Source organism: Herpailurus yagouaroundi, unplaced genomic scaffold (assembly GCF_014898765.1).
Source record: "Herpailurus yagouaroundi ecotype Mexico unplaced genomic scaffold, PumYag 163, whole genome shotgun sequence".
Taxonomy (NCBI): domain Eukaryota; kingdom Metazoa; phylum Chordata; class Mammalia; order Carnivora; family Felidae; genus Herpailurus; species Herpailurus yagouaroundi.
This window is the reverse complement of record NW_024412404.1, coordinates 33640511-33658421: the sequence shown is the minus strand read 5'-3', so window position 1 is coordinate 33658421 and position 17911 is coordinate 33640511. Positions and strand designations below refer to the sequence as shown.

The window sequence follows — 17911 nt, the reverse complement described above, 5'->3', positions numbered from 1 at the left end:
AGCCTGGGGCCTGCTTTGGATTCTGTGTCTCCCCCTCTCTCTATCCCTCCCCTGCTCATGCTCCTTGTCTCTCTGTCTCTCAATAATAAATACACGTTAAAAAAATTTTTTTAAATAAATACATAAAATAAAATATGATCAGAGAGAATGGAATCTACATGAGACCAGATGTTTGATATTTCTGGATACTTGCTTTATTAGATAGTGTATTAGTCACATTTTATAATACGCCATGTGTGCTTGAAAAGAAGAGGTTTCTACAGTTGTTGAAACAGGCTTCTATATGGTTTATTAGAACAGGCCTGTTAAGCATGTTGTATATTCTTATTGATATTTTATCTATTTGGTGTATAAGATACTGAGACATGCTTAAAAATCCACTACAGATTTCCCATTTATCCTTTTAGTTTTGGCAATCTTGTATTAAATATTTTGAGTCGATGTTATCAAGTGCTTATAGGTTTCAATTATTTTTTATCAACACTAAGACATGAATATTTTATTTTTTATCATTCTAGATTTTTTAATATTATATGAAAGTATATATTTTGTTTCCACTCTTTTACTGGTTACCCCAGAAATTGCATTATGCATACTTAAATAATCAAACCCTAAAATCAATCAATATTTTTACTCTTCTGGACAATTCAGAAAACTGTAGTATAGTTTCATTTCATTAACTCCTACCTCACATTTATGCTTTTGTTGTGTATTTTATCTTGTTTTAAAGTCCATAATATTTTATTAACATTATTTTCTATGGTTGACATAGATTCACTCACATATTTATACTTTCTTTGCTATTCATCCCTTCCAGCATCTCATATCTTCCATTTGGCACCACTTTCCTTTTGCCTGAAGTAGATTCTTTACAATTTCCTTAGTAAGGGTGTCTTAGTAACAAACTCTCCTCTTTGTCTGAAAATGTCTATCTTTGCCTTTGTTTCACTGGATATAGAATCCTAGGTTGACAGTTATTTTCCTTTAGCATTTAAAATATGCCACTGTTTTTATTTCTCATGGGTAAAAACCTAGGAGTAAGATGGCTGGGTTGTAGCATAAGTGCATGCTTAACATTGTAACAAATTGCCAGACTATTTTCCAAAGCGGCACCATAGTTTTTACACCCACCCGAAGTGCATGAGGGTTCCAGATGCTCCACATCTCACCAGCACTTGCTATGATCAATCTTTTTAATTTTAGCTAGTCTAGTAAGTATGTAGTGGTATCTCACTGTGGTTTTAATTTGCATTTCCCTGATGAAACATTGATATTGAACATCTTTTCATGTGCTTATTTCTCATTTGTATATCTAGACAAATGTCTACTTGGATCTTTTATCCATTAGTTTGGCTTTAATTACTTATAGTTATACAAATTCTTTTATATTCTGAATATAAGCCCTTTGTTAGACATGAGTTTTACAAATATTTTCTCTCCATCTGTGTCTTGTCTTTTCACTTTCTTGGCAATGCCTTTTGAAGAGTAGTTCTTCATTTTAATGTTCAATTTAACAATTTCTTTACCTTATGGTTTATGCTTTAGGTATCTCACTTAAGAAAATACTGCCTAACCCATGGTCACAAAGACTTTACCCTTTATTTTTTTTCTAAAAGTTTTAAAGTTTCATCTCTTGCATTTGGGTCCATTTCTTGAATTGCTGATTGAGGTAAAAGTATTTTTTTGCATAAGGATAATTTAATTATCTTGTAGTCAAAAGATTTCAAGTCTTTTATATTTTCTGAGATTTATTTTATAGCCCAGCATTTGATTTACCTTGGTAAACCTTCTATGTGCATTTGAAAAGCATGCACATTCTGCTATTTGGGGAGGAGTATTCAATAAATGTCAATTAACTAAAGTTAGCTGATACTATTTTTCAGGTCTTCTATTTTCTCTTTATGGTCTGCGATTTCACTATAAGATCTCTCAGAATGTATTTCTTTTTACTTAACTTACTTGGGATTCCTTGGATATGACTCTGTAAAAGTTTATAGTTCTTGTCCATACTGGAAACTTCTCAGCCATTATGCCCTCAAATACTCTTCTGTCTCACTTGTTCTAGCTTCTCTTTCTGAAATTCTAACTAGATATGTTAGACTTGCTCTCTGTATCCCCTCTGTCTCTCTTCTGTATTTTTATCCTCTCATCTCTCTGTGAGGCTTTCAAAGTAATCTCTTCAAATCAACTAAGAATTCATCAACTGCTAAACCTATTCATAAAATTTTTAATTTTGATTAGTAGATCTTCAATTTCTAGGTATTCCACTTGATTTTTCTTCATTTTGGTAAGTATTTACAGTTTATTGTTCCCTATTTATATCAGCAAGCTTGCTTTTTATTTAAATATATTCAATAATTACTATATTAAATGGCTAATAATTTGGGGCATCTATCATAAATCTTTTTAATCTTAGTCAGTCTAGTAGGTAGATAGTGGTATCTCACTATAGTTTTAATTTGCATTAAATTCACAGTTACTCACAGTTCATGAGTTTGAACTCAGGCTCTGCACTGACAGTGTGGAGCCCGCTTGGGATTCTCTCTCTCTCCCTCTCTCTCTCAAAATAAATAAAAATAAATAAATAAAAATAAGTGGCTAACAATTCAAACACTGAAAGTCTCTTATTAGGATTTATTTCTGTTGCCTACATTATATATTTATGTATACACACACACACACACACACACACACACACACACACACACACATATATTTTTTTTCCAGAGAGAGCACAAGCAGGGGAGAAGGGCAGGAGAGAGAGAATCTTAACCAGGCTCCACAGTCAGCACAGAGCCCAATGCAGGGCTTGACCCCACAACTACGGTACCATGACCTGAGCTGAAATCAAGAGTCAGACACAACTAACTGAGCCACCCAGGAGTCCCTCTGTTGCCAATATCTTTAATGATTCTCAGTTGTTTTATAATTATTTTTGACTGTGATTTGCTAATTTTCCTTGAAATTATGATATGAAAGTTCAGAGATCTGCATTTGCTTCTACTGGCAATATCAGCATAGAAATACTTCAAACTAAATTTTCAACCTGAGATTTTTTTTCAATTATCCAAGTAGAATAAATCTGTGTGGCAAACACATGTGAGAATCCACTTGTTATGTATTCTCAGAGATCTTTTTTCACCTTGTTCCTTCAGCACCAACATTTAAGATAAGCAATGTCCTTACAGTGTGTGGAGGAAACAACAGAGAGGTTTTGCTAGATCTTTAAAATATATAACATTGTGTCCATTTGTTTTTTTTTTAAGTAATCTCTACTTCCAATGTGGGGCTCAAACCCATGACCCCAAGATCAAGAGTCACATACCCTACTGAGTGAGCCAGCCAGGTGTCCCCAGATGTTTTTTATCTCTAGGTCATCCTAATAATGAGGCTCTAATTCTTTGGAGTCTTAGCTTCACAAGGGAGACAACCTCTTATCAGCTACTTTGGGTGGCTCTCTGTACTCCCATGTCCTCAAAATTCATGCTTTCCCATTCAACAGATGCCTCTAAGATAAAAGCCACAATTAGTGCTTAATTAAACCTATCTGGATTTCTGCCTTCATTTAGGTTTCCCTGTTTTATTTGTTCTATAGTGAAATACAATGTATAAATTATGTACAATAAAACTCACTTTTTCATGCACTGTTTTCACAAACACATCTAGTCATATAATTATCACAAGTGCAATTCCATACAGAGCAATTCCATATTCACTTAGTTTTTCTCCTAACTATACTTTTCTACCAAATCCTCAGTGCAGTTAAAAATAATTTTTAAAGGGGCGCCTGGGTGGCGCAGTCGGTTAAGCGTCCAACTTCAGCCAGGTCACGATCTCGCAGTCCGTGAGTTCGAGCCCCACATCAGGCTCTGGGCTGATGGCTCAGAGCCTGGAGCCTGTTTCCGATTCTGTGTCTCCCTCTCTCTCTGCTCCTCCCCTGTTCATGCTCTGTCTCTCTCTGTCCCAAAAATAAATAAACGTTGAAAAAAAAATTTTTTAATAAAAAAAAATAATAATTTTTAAAATGTTTAAATGTTTTATCCAGCATCTTTAGTTGTTTTGTCAGTAGAACAATTAATCCAAGTACATAGTCTACCATATTGTCAGAAACGAATTATCACTCCCTGATACTTTATATATCTTCTTATTTCTCTTTTTATTTATTCACTATTTTATTTGTTTACTATCTATCTCTAATAGAATGTAAGCTCATGAGAGAAGGGACTTACCTGTTTTGTTCACTGCTATACCTTTAGCACCTAAACCAATTATTGGAAATGGTAGATATTCAATAAATATTTGTTGTTGAATGAATAATGATACATGCTCTGAAGAAATTAAGGCAGGGTAAGAGATAAAAAAGTGACAATATAACCAATTCAAAATGTTCACATAACTTACCATATTTGACTGGGGCTGCAATACCAGTCTTGCTTGTTTCTTCCTTTGTTTTCGGTAATAATTTTCAAATGTTTCCTCATCACCCTAAAATAAAATCAGCAGAGTAATGAAACATAAACATACTACAAAATAGATAACTTCTTTACCACTAAGAATCATTTAAATTTTTTTTAATTTTTTTAACGTTTATTTATTATTGAGAGACAGACACAGAGCATGAGCAGGGGAGGGGCCGAGAGATGGAGAGACAGAATCTGAAGCAGGCTCTGATAGCACAGAGCCCGATGTGGGGCTTGAACTCACAAACCACGAGATCATGACCTGAGCTGAAGTCGGACGCTTAACCAACTGAGCCACCCAGGCGCCCCTCATTTTAAATTTTCTAACAAATGGAATATAACTGAAATGGTATTTCATACTGATGTCAGGAATAAATTTTTGACTTTATAGTTCAAAAAGAGAAACCTTGTTTGTTATCATGACATTTAGGAAGACTAAATGTAAATTCAAACAATTTAACAGTTGCCCAACTTATCACTAAGGTTTTATAGATTTCTGACTAACTCAAAATATGGCTGTCAGTGAGGAGAACTAAATAAAGAAATTGGCTGTAAAGTCTCAACTTCTGAAAATAATGTATAAGACTCTACATGATCTGGCACCTTCTTCCATTTCCTGCCTCATCTCAGTATATTCAATATAGCATTTTCTTTTCACTTCCAGACTTTTGTACAAGCTATTCTTGAAAAGTGCTTCCCAGTTGTTTCCCTATATGACTTATATTTATCCTTCAGGACTCACTATAGATGTCACTTCCTTTAGAAAGCCTTCCTCAACTTCCTGAGGCTTGCTATTATCCATGTTATCCCATAGTAATCTGTATATCCATATCACTGCACTTATCAACTGTGTTATAACTTTTTTTTTTTGAGAGAGAGAGTGAGAGAAAGAGGAGCATGTGCAAGGGGGGGGGGCGGGCCGAGGGAGAGAGAGAGAGAGAGAGAGAATCTCAAGCATGGTCCACTCCTAGCACAAAGCCTGACACAGTGCTCCATCCCATGACCATGAGATCATGACCTGAGCTGAAACCAAGAGTCAAATGCTCAACCGACTGAGCCACCCAGGTGCCCCTGTGCCATAACTTCTTAATTAGCAGTCTATTGGTCCATTGTCTAATAGCACTTTCTGTGACAATGAACATTTTCTATATCTGCACTGTCTTCTGTGGTAGCCACGAGACAGATATGGCCACTGAGCATTTCAATGTGGCTAATATTACTGAGACTCTGAATTTTAACTTCGTTTAATTTTAATTAATTTAAATTTAAATAGCCACATACAGCTAATAGTTACCATACTGGATAACAGAGATCTATCTTTACTACCTGACTCCAGTCTTTTAGAATATGGTCCTGTCCAACCAGTTCGCCGTTGTATCCTTATTACTTAGCACAACATTTGGTGCATGGAAGGCAATCAATTGCTATTTGTTGAATGAATGAATGAATGATTGAAATGATATATCCATTTCTTTTGTCTTCCTCTCTGCTTAAAAGGAGAATCCATCCAGAGTGAGAAAAAAGGATTAGGAACCCATTCCCCTACTCAAGACTCCAAACAGAATCCAAAAGAAAAAAAAAAAATTACTAGGGAAAAAAAAAATCAAAACTCATATTTTCACTGAAAAAATTTTTTGATAGTTTTACTATTTAAGTACTTATCCAAAAAAAATGACTTTTAAAGGTTTTTTTTTAATGTTTATTTTTGAGAGAGCGCGAGCAGAGGAGGGGCAGAGAGGGAGACACAGAATCTGAAGCAGGCTCCAGGCTCTGAGCTGTCATCACAGAGCCTGAGGCAGGGCTCGAACTCACAAACCACGAGATCATGACCTGAGCTGAGGTCAGACACTTAACCAACTAAGCCACCCAGGCACCCCAGAAAATGCCTTTTCTTAATGCTACAAAAACTAAACTCACAATGCAAAAAATAAGTTTACCTAGGTAACCCCTAGGGCAGCTCTCCCAGTATTTTTGTACTCAAAGAATTAAAATAATTTCAAAAAAAACTATGGTCCCCCTCACACAGTTTTTATTTTAGTAACTAAATTTTTTCCATTATGAGTTTTTTTTTTATTTTTTTTAACATTTATTTATTTTTGAGACAGAGAGAGAGAGAGAGCATGAACAGGGGAGGGTCAGAGGAAGAGGGAGGCATAGAATCTGAAACAGGCTCCAGGCTCTGAGCTGTCAGCACAGAGCCCGATGCGGGGCTCGAACCCACAGACCGGGAGATCATGACCTGAGCCGAAGTTGGACACTTAACCAACTGAGCCACCCAGGCGCCCCTCCATTATGAGTTTAAATAAATATAAAGGACGCAATTTCAAGTATACTATAAATAAAACTATTACATCCTCATTTAAACATATCCAATGGTTATCTATAATCATTTAAAAAATATATGAACATGTGCTTCCTTAATATTTAGAAATAAATTAGTTTTCCTTTTTCTTTTTTAATTAATATTTTCAGACTACCACCCTTATAGATATTTTCTAATTTAATGTGTTTTTTTTTCTAATACTGTGTATTTTTTTTTAAGTAAACTCTACCCCTAATGTGGGGCTCGAACTCATGACCTTGAGATCAGGAGTCACATGCTCTACTGACTGAGTCAGGCACCTCTCTAATACTATATTTTCTAGTGTAGTATGTTTGTATTTTTATTTTATTCCTGAGACCATAAAGATTTAGGTGTTAAGGTAGCTTTTTCCTTCTAGGTTGAATTATCATTACAATTAATAAAGAACTGATCAATACAATCTAAGTATATTATAATTTTAGATAATTAATAAAACAAAACCTAAATTTTTATTGGAAATTAGTTTCTTTTTTTTTTTTTTTAATTTTTTTTCAACGTTTATTTATTTTTGGGACAGAGAGAGACAGAGCATGAACGGGGGAGGGGCAGAGAGAGAGGGAGACACAGAATCGGAAACAGGCTCCAGGCTCCGAGCCATCAGCCCAGAGCCCGACGCGGGGCTCGAACTCACGGACCGCGAGATCGTGACCTGGCTGAAGTCGGACGCTTAACCGACTGCGCCACCCAGGCGCCCCTGGAAATTAGTTTCTTAATATGATGAATGGGGCTTTCCTTTTTTTGTACCTAACAACATACTTTTTAGCTAAAAACTCTGAACTACAGATTTAGTGTATTTAATTTACTGATAAAATACCCACCCTAAGACCCAATTAGCAAGGGCAGTCCTCACAGTCAAACTGTTAAATAAGGCAAGTGTATTAGTATCACAGAAAAAAAAATCTGGCTTCATGTTTTGACTGAAATAAATATGTTAGTATGCACTATGGGATATAATATTATGAAAACCACTGAGAAATAAATTATAAAACTAGTCAAGATTAAGATTATTTAAATCCAAGGTGATTGTTTTATCCATTCATGTACCTTAAAAAGCAAGGTAATAAATCACTTTTCATTACTTAAATGCTGTTTCTCATTACCAAATTTATAATAATGCAATCTAATATACAGATACAATTGTAAGTTACTTACAAAAGGAGGAGTATGATTAAAAAAAATCAATATGCCTTCAGTAAATATGTGGACATACATAAAATTTTGATGTTCAATTTTGGAAATAAAAAAAACAAGTATAAAAGTCAGGTATGACACATTAATTTTGTTAGATATGGTAGAAACTAATCAGTCTAGCAGCCAGTTTTTATTTTATTTTAATATGAAGTCAAAAATATCACAATTTGGCAAATGGCTTTTAACAGTTTTTCTGAATCACAACTTACATGAATATGAAAGAATGGGTTAGTCAATGTAACTTCAAAACTTTAGCAGCCCCAGAAAATACTCCAGTTATATTTAAAAGATTCCACTTCACTAACTCATATTATTTTGGCTGTTTTTCTTTACAGCAAATGACACATCCTAGGGATGAGTATTAAGATTAGCCAAAAGCACTGTCTATATTTAAACACATACGTCAGTTTTATATTCAAATTTTCCTATGTTCTTGCTTCTGTACTCTCACAATACTCCCTCTTAAAAAGCAATATATTCACTGTCAACAGCTGGAGAACAAAAGAGATCAGGACCTTAAATGAAAATTGGTCATTATTCCCACCTACCATGTGTCAGAACTAAGAATATCCCAGGGCGCCTGGGTGGCTCAGTCGGTTGGTTCCGACTTCTGCTCAGGTCATGATCTCACTGCTCATGGGTTTGAGCCCCCATGCTGACAGCTCAGAGCCGGGAGACTGCTTCGGATTCTGTGTCTCCCTCCCTGTCTGTCCCTCCTCCTGCTTGCACTCTCTCTCCCAAAAATAAAAAAACAAAATTAAAACATTAAAATTAAAAATAAAAAGAACTAAGAATATCCCACAAGACAAAATATATTTTTTCTAACATGGTTTATCCTTTTCTGCACAAGAAAAGAAAGGCACACTTATGTGTACACACTCCCTTAATTAACCATTAAAGGAGACTTCTTTATTTGGTACACTGGAAGTTTTTACACAACAATGCACAAAGGCAGTTATCAGTGAAGAATCAATACAATGGGTATCAGTGATGGACGTGTCTTTCTTTTATAAAGTTAGTGTGGTAACCTCCAAGATGGCCCCCAAAGATCTCTTGTGTAGTCCCATCCCACAGTCCAACCAGGGGTTGATCTATGTCACCAGTAGGATATAGCAGAAGGTATGTCATTTATGATATTAGATTACTAAGGACATTATGTCTTTCCTTTCAGCCTCCCTCAGATCACTCACTCTGGGGAAGCCAGCTGCCATGTCATGAGGATTGTCAGGCAGCCTTGTAGACAGCCTATGTGGCAAGGAACTGAGGCCTTCTGCCAATAGTCATAACAGAGGCAAATCACCCAACCCTTGTCAAGCCTTCAGAGGACTACAGCCCTCACTGACGTCTTGACTAGAACCCCATGAGAGACTTTGGGCCAGAATGGTCCTGCTAAGCCACTCCCAGATAGCTAACCCTGTAAAATAATAAATGTTTGTTAAGTGCAGCAGTAGATAATTAATATAACATCTTAGGTAGTTTTTGTATAAATAGACACCAAATGATATAATAAGGAAGCATTCAAAAGGGAGACTGTTCCAGAAGTGAGGAAAGCAAGGAAGAACATGAGAGGAAGCCAATCAAGAATGCCAGATTCAGAGTCCCTGAACAGCTCAGTCAGTGGAGCATGTGACTCTTGATCTCAGGGTTGTGAGTTCCAGGCCCACGCTGGGTGTAGAGATTATTTATTTATTTATTTATTTATTTATTTATTTTTCAACGTTTATTTATTTTTGGGACAGAGAGAGACAGAGCATGAACGGGGGAGGGGCAGAGACAGAGGGAGACACAGAATCGGAAGCAGGCTCCAGGCTCTGAGCCATCAGCCCAGAGCCCGACGCGGGGCTCGAACTCCCGGACCGCGAGATCGTGACCTGGCTGAAGGCGGACGCTTAACCAACTGCGCCACCCAGGCGCCCCGAGATTATTTAAAAATAACAAAATGTTTAAAGATTTTTTTTTAATGTTTATTTATTTTAGAGAGAGAGAGAGCGCGCGCGCATAAGCAGGGTAGGGGGAGGAGGAAGGGGAAAGGCGCAGAGAGAGGGAGACAGAGGATCCAAAGCGGGCTCTGTGCTGACAGGAGAGCCCGGTGTGGGGCTCAAACTCACAAACTGTAAGATCATGACCTGAGCCAAAGTCAGACGCTTAACCAAATGAGTCACCTAGGTTCATTAAGATTAATAACAAAATCTAAAAACAAAAAAAAAACAAAAAAAAAAGGGGGGGGCGCCTGGGTGGCGCAGTCAGTTAAGCATCCGACTTCAGCCAGGTCACGATCTCACGGTCCGTGAGTTCGAGCCCCGCGTCGGGCTCTGGGCTGATGGCTCAGAGCCTGGAGCCTGCTTCCGATTCTGTGTCTCCCTCTCTCTCTGCCCCTCCCCCGTTCATGCTCTGTCTCTCTCTGTCCCAAAAATAAAATAAAACGTTGAAAAAAAAAAAGATTAATAACAAAATCTTAAAAAAAAAAAAGAGTGCTTGATTCAGGCAAAAAAAGTCTTGAAGAGGATAGGCTTCAACTTGATCCCACAGTAAAACTCTAAAGAATAAATTATACTGCAGAGGGATTTTTTTTCTTTTTTGGTTTTTGATTTTTTTTTTTTTTAGGGGAGTAACCTGTTCTTTTATTGATGCAAGTACCTCCAGTCACACCAAAACTGACATCTTACATTACGGTACAGCTTTGTACTCAGAGTTCATCTCAAAATACCAAATATCATAGTTAGGGTATGCATCAAATTGGGAAAATAAAGGAGAGAATGTAGGCACACGGTCAGGCAGATAACAGAACAGATGACCCAGTTTAGCGCACACTGATGTGAAAGCTCCTTAACACATGTACAGAAAATGTTCTAACATTGTATTCCAAATATATATTCTCAAGTTCTAAGCCCTGATTTATCTCAACTATAAAAACAAAACAGTATGTACAATCTAGAACATCTGAAAAGTGCAAAAACACTGTAACAATACTGTGTAAAGATTTGTGCTCCCCCCAGGGCTGAGGACTCTAAGGAACTTCTAGCTGTTATGAAAAGAGATCCAAGGGGATCTGGGCAGAGCACCAAAAGTAAGAAGGTGGGCTGAGGTTCCCGGAGAGATCATTTTTAGGAAAAAGCGAAGGATCTAAAAATTCTTTCCTTAAAAATTCTAGGCCAGGACCCTTTGGAAAGTCTATAAAACCCCGTAAAGTCTGAGGACAGCAATTCTCACACTACCTGCAGTATTCCTTATTTTAAGAAAAATGGTCCCTGTACACACAAACTTTATAACATGGCCAGCTAAGGAAATTCACATAGCTCTTAGGATTTCTCAAAGCCTTAAAAATGATAAGCTATATTGTGGTTATTATTTGCAGCATTTTCCAAAGAGAACCTTTTTTCCCCCAGTATACCTATTTTCCTTTCATGGTGCATACATTTGTTCAAACAGAGCTTGGACAATGCTACCTTAAGGATTTTGGACATAGAGTTCTTTGGCTAAAATGGACTTACAACCAAAACACCTAGTCCTTGAAATCATATATATTAATGAAACCCTTCTACAATAATCCTTTTATCATTTACTGAGTGCTACTATATACTGGGCACTACGCTAAGCATTTTATTACTTCTATTTACTCTAATATCCAACATAGCTTTATAAATTGTTATCCATATTTTGCAAATAAGAAAATCAACTGAGAGGAGTAATTTGCCCAGTTACTACTAGAAAGTAGTGGAATGAAATAACAAATGAAAGGAAAATAATTATAATAATAAAGAGGAATTAGCTTTACCAAATTTGGTCACAATTTTACTTTTACCAATTTTTGGCCATATATACCAACTAGAAGTTTTCTTGCTAATGAAAGTTTATTTACATTTATAGAACAGTAAAACCTTGCTCACACAGTAAAAAAGGGAAAAGGTCTTGCCTGAATTAGTCAAAACTGACATCTTTTAAAATGCAGGTTTCTTAAATTTATAAATTCTTTATATAAAGAAATAAAAGATATAAAAACATACAGAGAACTAAAAGTAAGTTATCAAAAATTATAAATCAATAGTTCATTATAATAACATATAAATTCTGAGACTTTTCATTAATTTGAGTATTTGGCTATTTGACTCACAGATTCTTTATGAATAATCACAAAGCTGACTGGAGTCTAAAACTTTCTATCATTCTATTGGTTCTCTACCACTGACTTTTGATCATTTTGATAATTTAATTAGGCTTTTGTTTCTTTCATTTTAAATCATGAAAACTGAAACATAATTTAATACCCAACATATCATTCTCAGGAAAGCCACACTGAAACCTCATATAATATCTGTTGGTTCAATATTTTTTTGCACAAGGTATAAAAGACATATTCTTTCCCAGAGATTAATGCCTGTTGACATAAGCTACCAGGATAAAGATATATGAAATAATGTTACTAACATTTAGTGTGGTATTAAAGAGCCAATTACTAATTCAGCAAATTTTTATGAAGTATCAGATGCAATGAAAGGCACTAGGCAAAGAACAATAAACAACACTGTCATGGTCACTATCCTTCTGGATCAGGCAGACATAGAACAAGGATAACACAAAGTAACAGAAGTGCCTGTTGGCACTCACTGCAGTTTACTGGGCCCATGTAAGACAGAAAAATTAAGCATTATCAAAGCAAAAAATCATTCTTCTCCACTAAGACCAAAAACCTATAGGGAAAAAAAATCTAATTTGAAAGGAGTTTTTAAAGAATCAAACCACAACACAAGCCACTTTAACGACTGAGATAATTAAGAACCTCATCTTGATTAGAATCCAATATGATCTAATTTAAAAACAAAACAAAGAAAAAAAAAGAAAAGAAAAACTTGAGATCAGACAACTGGAAGCCAATTTTTCTTTTTTTTTTTTAATTTTTTTTTAATGTTTATTTATTTTTGATATAGAGAGAGAGACAGCATGAGCAGGGGAGGAGCAGAGAGACAGGGAGACACAGAATCAGAAACAGGGTCCAGGCTCCAAGCTGTCAGCACAGAGTCCAACGCGGGGCTCAAACTCATAAACCATGAGCTCATGACCTGAGCTGAAGTTGGATGCTCAACCGACTGAACCACCCAGGCACCCTTGGAAGCCAATTTTTCAGTGTTACTATATATATCAATGTAATCAATGTAATCTTGATGGAACCTATCCTCTCTCTCAGGTTATAAATGTGGGTAAATGTATATACAACTACCTGATATTATAAAACATAAAACACTAAATTTGAAAAGAATCTAAGCAGTTAAAGTATTTTATAATCACACACACACTTGAAAAATTATTTCATCATAGAATAGACTAAAAGTATGATTGTTTTTACACAATAGTATAATTTAGGGGTCCCTGGGTGGCTCAGTCAGTTAAGCGTCTGACTCTTGGTTTCAGCACCAGTCATGACCTCATGGCTCCTGAGTTTGTGCTGTAAGCATGGAGCCTGCTTGAGATTCTCTCTCTCCCTCTCCTTTTATTTGTCCCCCAATCATGCACATGCGTGCATGTTCTCTCTCAAAATAGTAAACTTTAAAAACAAAATAAATATGATACTATAATTTATTACAGCTTTACCAAGAAAAAAAATTTTATAGGTCTATTCAAGAATGCTCAACACACTTGAAACATCACTAATTTGTAAAACAATACATTTAGATTGATATTGTGCTTATCACTTTTATATTGGCTCATAAGTACAGAGTTGGTCCTGCTTTTACTAGAGAGCTAAAAGAAAAAATTAAGCTAACTAATGAAGATAATGCTATTTGCTCTAATTAACATAATTACCATTCCTTTTCAATTATTTTAATTTTAACTTAATCCAATTTCAGTGAGTAATCCAAACCTCAAAACTCCTTACCTATAAATGCCTTCTGTAGATGTAGTTAAATATAAATGCCTTCCATAGACATATTCTAAGTGCTGAAAGAAAAAGACCAAAAATTCTATATCTAGAAAAACTACTCATAAAAACCAGAGAAGAAATTAAGACATTCCCAGATAAACAAAAACTGAAAGAATTTGATGCTAGTCGACCTCCCTAAAAGAAATGCAAAAGGTAGTCCTTGAGGCAAAAATAAAAGAACACGACAGTAACTCCAATTAACATGAAGAAATAAAGTCTCAGTAAAGGTAATATAGAGGTAAATATAAAGACAGTATAAACATACTTTTATTTTTGTAATTCCATTCTTCTGATTCAGAAAACAACTGTATAAATAAATAGTTATATTATGGTTTATATGTATAAAAATGTAAGTAGTATCTCAATAATAACACAAAAGAGGAAGATTAATATGAACTAGACTGGTTTTTTAATTTTTTTTAATGTTTGTTTATTTTTGAGACAGAGACAGGGCGTGAACAGAGGAGGGGCAGAGAGAGAGGGAGACACAGAATCCGAAACAGGCTCCAGGCTCTGAGCTGCCAGCACAGAGCCTGAAGCGGGGCTGGAAACCACGAACCATGAGATCATGACCTGAGCCAAAGTCGGACGCCTAACCGACTGAGCCACCCAAGAGCCCCTAACTAGATTGTTTTAAGGTAGGATGTAAATTATAATCTCCAGGGCAAACACTAAGGAAATACTATATATATTACATGTGTGTACATATATATGTTAATTATCATATATTACATTTATTTATATATTTAAATATATTTATATATAATTAACATACATATATATGTAGTTATGTTACTAATATATATATGTTTAGACATGTTAAAAGAAATGACAAGAGAATTAAAATGGTTCATGAGAAAACATCTACTTAATTCAAAAGAAAGTATTGGAGGGATAGAACAAAAAAGAAATAAGATATATTAAAACAAATGGTAGGTACAAATTTCATCTTATCAGTGATTACATTCAACACAAATGAACTATGGGGCTCCTGGGTGGCTCAGTTGGTTAAGCATCCGACTTTGGCTCAGGTCATGATCTCACAGTTCATGAGTTCGAGCCCTGTGTCGGGCTCTGTGCTGATAGCCCAGAGCCTGGAGCCCGCTTCAGATTCTGTGTCTCCCTCTCTCTCTGCCACTTCTCCACTTATTCTCTGTGTCTGTCTCTCCAAAAATGAATAAACACAAAAATAAAATTAAAAATTAAATTAAATTAAAATGAAATGAAATGAAATAAAAGCAAATGAATTAAATTAAACACTCCAATCAAAAGGCAGAAATAGGCAGACTGGATTTTTAAAAATTCATCTATATGCTATCTATAAGAGACATACTTTAGATTCTAAAACACAAAGAAATTGAAAATAAAAGGATGGAAAAATATACCATGCCAATAGTAACCAAAAGAGTTAGAGTGGCTATACTAGTATCAGCCAAAATAGACCGTAAGCCAAAAAAAAGAATACACAAAGAATGACATTTCATAATGAACTAAGGTTAATCCACCATGAAGATATAATAATTATAAATATACATTCACCTAAAAACAAAGCCTCAAAAATACATGAATGAAAAGTGGCAAAACTAAAGGAAAAATAGATAATTCAACAGTTACGATTGGAGACTTCAATATTACCACTTTCAATAACAAATAGGCAGAAGACCAACAAGGAAAGAAGATTTGAGTAACAGTATTAAATCAACTAGACCTAACAGATGTCTACAACACACCACAACAACAGCCAGATACACATTCTTCTCAGATGCACATGGAACATTCTCCAAGATAAACCATATGTTAGGCCATAAAACAAGCCTCCATAAATTTAAAAGGCCTGAAGTCATACAAAGTATGGTCTCTGACCACAGTGAGATAAAATTTGGAATTGGTAACAGAAGAACTTTTGGGAAATTCACAAACATATGGAAATGAAACAACACACCCTTAACTACCTGTTGGGTTAAAGAACAAATAACAAGAAATTAGAAAATATTTTGAGATGAATGGAAACAAAAAAACATACAAAAACTCATGGAATGCAGCTAAAGCAGTGGTTAGAAGGAAATTTACAGCTGTAAATGTCTGTATTAAAAAACAAAAAAGATCTCAATCAATAACCTGAACTTCCAACTATGTGAAAGAAGCCAAGACACAAAAACCCACATTTACTATGACACTATTTATATGAAATATCCAGAAGAAGCAAATCTATAGAGATAGAAAGTACATGCGTGGTTGCCAGGGGCTAAGGGAGGGGAGAATGAGGAGTGATTATTAATGGGTAAGAGGTTTCTTTCTTTGATAATGAAATGTTCTGGAATTAGCTTATTTATTTATTTAGAGAGGGAGAGACAGCATGAGCAGGACAGGAGAGAGAGAGAGAGTATTCCAAACAGGTTTGAATTCAAGAACTGTGATATTGTGACCTGAACCAAAACCAAGAGTCGATGCTTAACTGACTGAGGCACTCGGGCACCCCAATAATGCTATTATTTTTCAAAAGAATAATTGTTTAATCAAAAATGAATATAATGTTGAAGAAGTAAACATATGTAAAAGCAATATATTTTAAAATAATTATGATGCAATACTAGCACAAATATAAGAAGGGTGAAATGAAAGTATATTGTTAAGGTTCTTCTACATGAAGTGGTATATCACTTGAAAGCAGATTATGATAATTTATAGAAAAAAGTAAGTGCTTTACTTGCAGGGAATATTTCACAAATATTTATGCATGAAGATTTACAACTCATTGAATTTATGGTAAGCCTTCAGAAAAGCAGGCCTAAAATGTGTACATGTCTTTCTTATTATACAAATATTTATGTGTATATACATACATATGTGCACATATACACAGACACACACACTATACATATACAAAAGATACTCACCAAAACAGAATAAATGTGTAAACATCGGTAAACAGGAGAAAAATCAACCAGATCCTGAACAGTTAAGACCTGAGAAATAAAACCACATTTTAAATATCAAACTACTAGCTTACTGTTGGATAATGTTAAGTTAAAGATAGACAAGGAGACTCATAGACTTCATGTTATAACATTTATCAACTATAAAAATCACATAGTATTAACACAATGCCTTTTAATTGTCTTGGCTTTTATTCAATAGTTCATTCTTTATGTATTAATCATCATTGTTGAGTATTTTAGATTATAAGGTGATTAAAGGACAGAGACTGTATATCACTAACATGCTTGGGAGGAGAGAATATAGAGATTCTCTGAATACTGATTAAGAAAGAACAAAAAAGTAAATTTCAAAACCATTTATTTAATTTCCAGAGACTAATCAGGACTCACTAATTCCACATTAAGAAGACATTAAACTGTCTTAGGCAGTTTATTTGTCTGTATTCAGTACAATATCAGACTCCACAACATATGCATATACATACAAATACATGTGTGTACATACACACATACATGGAGATACACACACATAAATGCATATAGTCTCACTCATCTTCAGGCATATAGTAGAAACATACATACTGAACATTCAGTTGTTTTCAAAGCACAGAGAAGACCATGGGCATACATTCATATGGTTTATCAGTTAATTAAAAGTTCTACTATGCCCTGACTAGGACCTTAGAAACAGAATTTAAAATCTCAATGACAAAAGCAAAACTTAACAGCCTCCTCATGGTATTAACTAAACTCAAAAAAACATTCAAAGGAAAAGACAGAAAGTAGGCTCAACTGAAGACTTTGTGTACAGAGTAAGATCAGGAATAAATTTGGATATAGAGGATGAAAGAAAGTGAATATTTAAGAATAATTTCAAGTTTTCTAGACATAAAACTTTTTTAAGAATTAAAAAACTTTAATCATATTAGAACCATTCTGTAATATCTCAGCACTAATGGGGGGTGGGGGAAGGTGGGCTTTCCAGAATTAGTCTAAACAGCAAGGTCAAGCCATCATGAAATTAAAAGTTTGCCACAGATAA

The 17911-nt window shown here is 35.0% G+C and overlaps 1 protein-coding gene across 8 annotated transcripts in view; it reads right to left on the bottom strand.

Moving 5' to 3' along the window:
* The window catches only part of EXOC6 (exocyst complex component 6), a 234955-nt gene that overhangs the window by 129458 nt on the left and 87586 nt on the right, over positions 1–17911 (bottom strand). For all 8 annotated transcript variants that reach the window (XM_040485870.1, XM_040485871.1, XM_040485876.1 and 5 more), the window contains 2 exons: positions 16828–16896; positions 4402–4485 (listed from right to left, as the gene is read on the bottom strand). In XM_040485870.1, coding sequence (XP_040341804.1) covers positions 4402–4485; positions 16828–16896 — 153 coding nt within the window. The remainder of the gene's footprint in view (positions 1–4401; positions 4486–16827; positions 16897–17911) is intronic.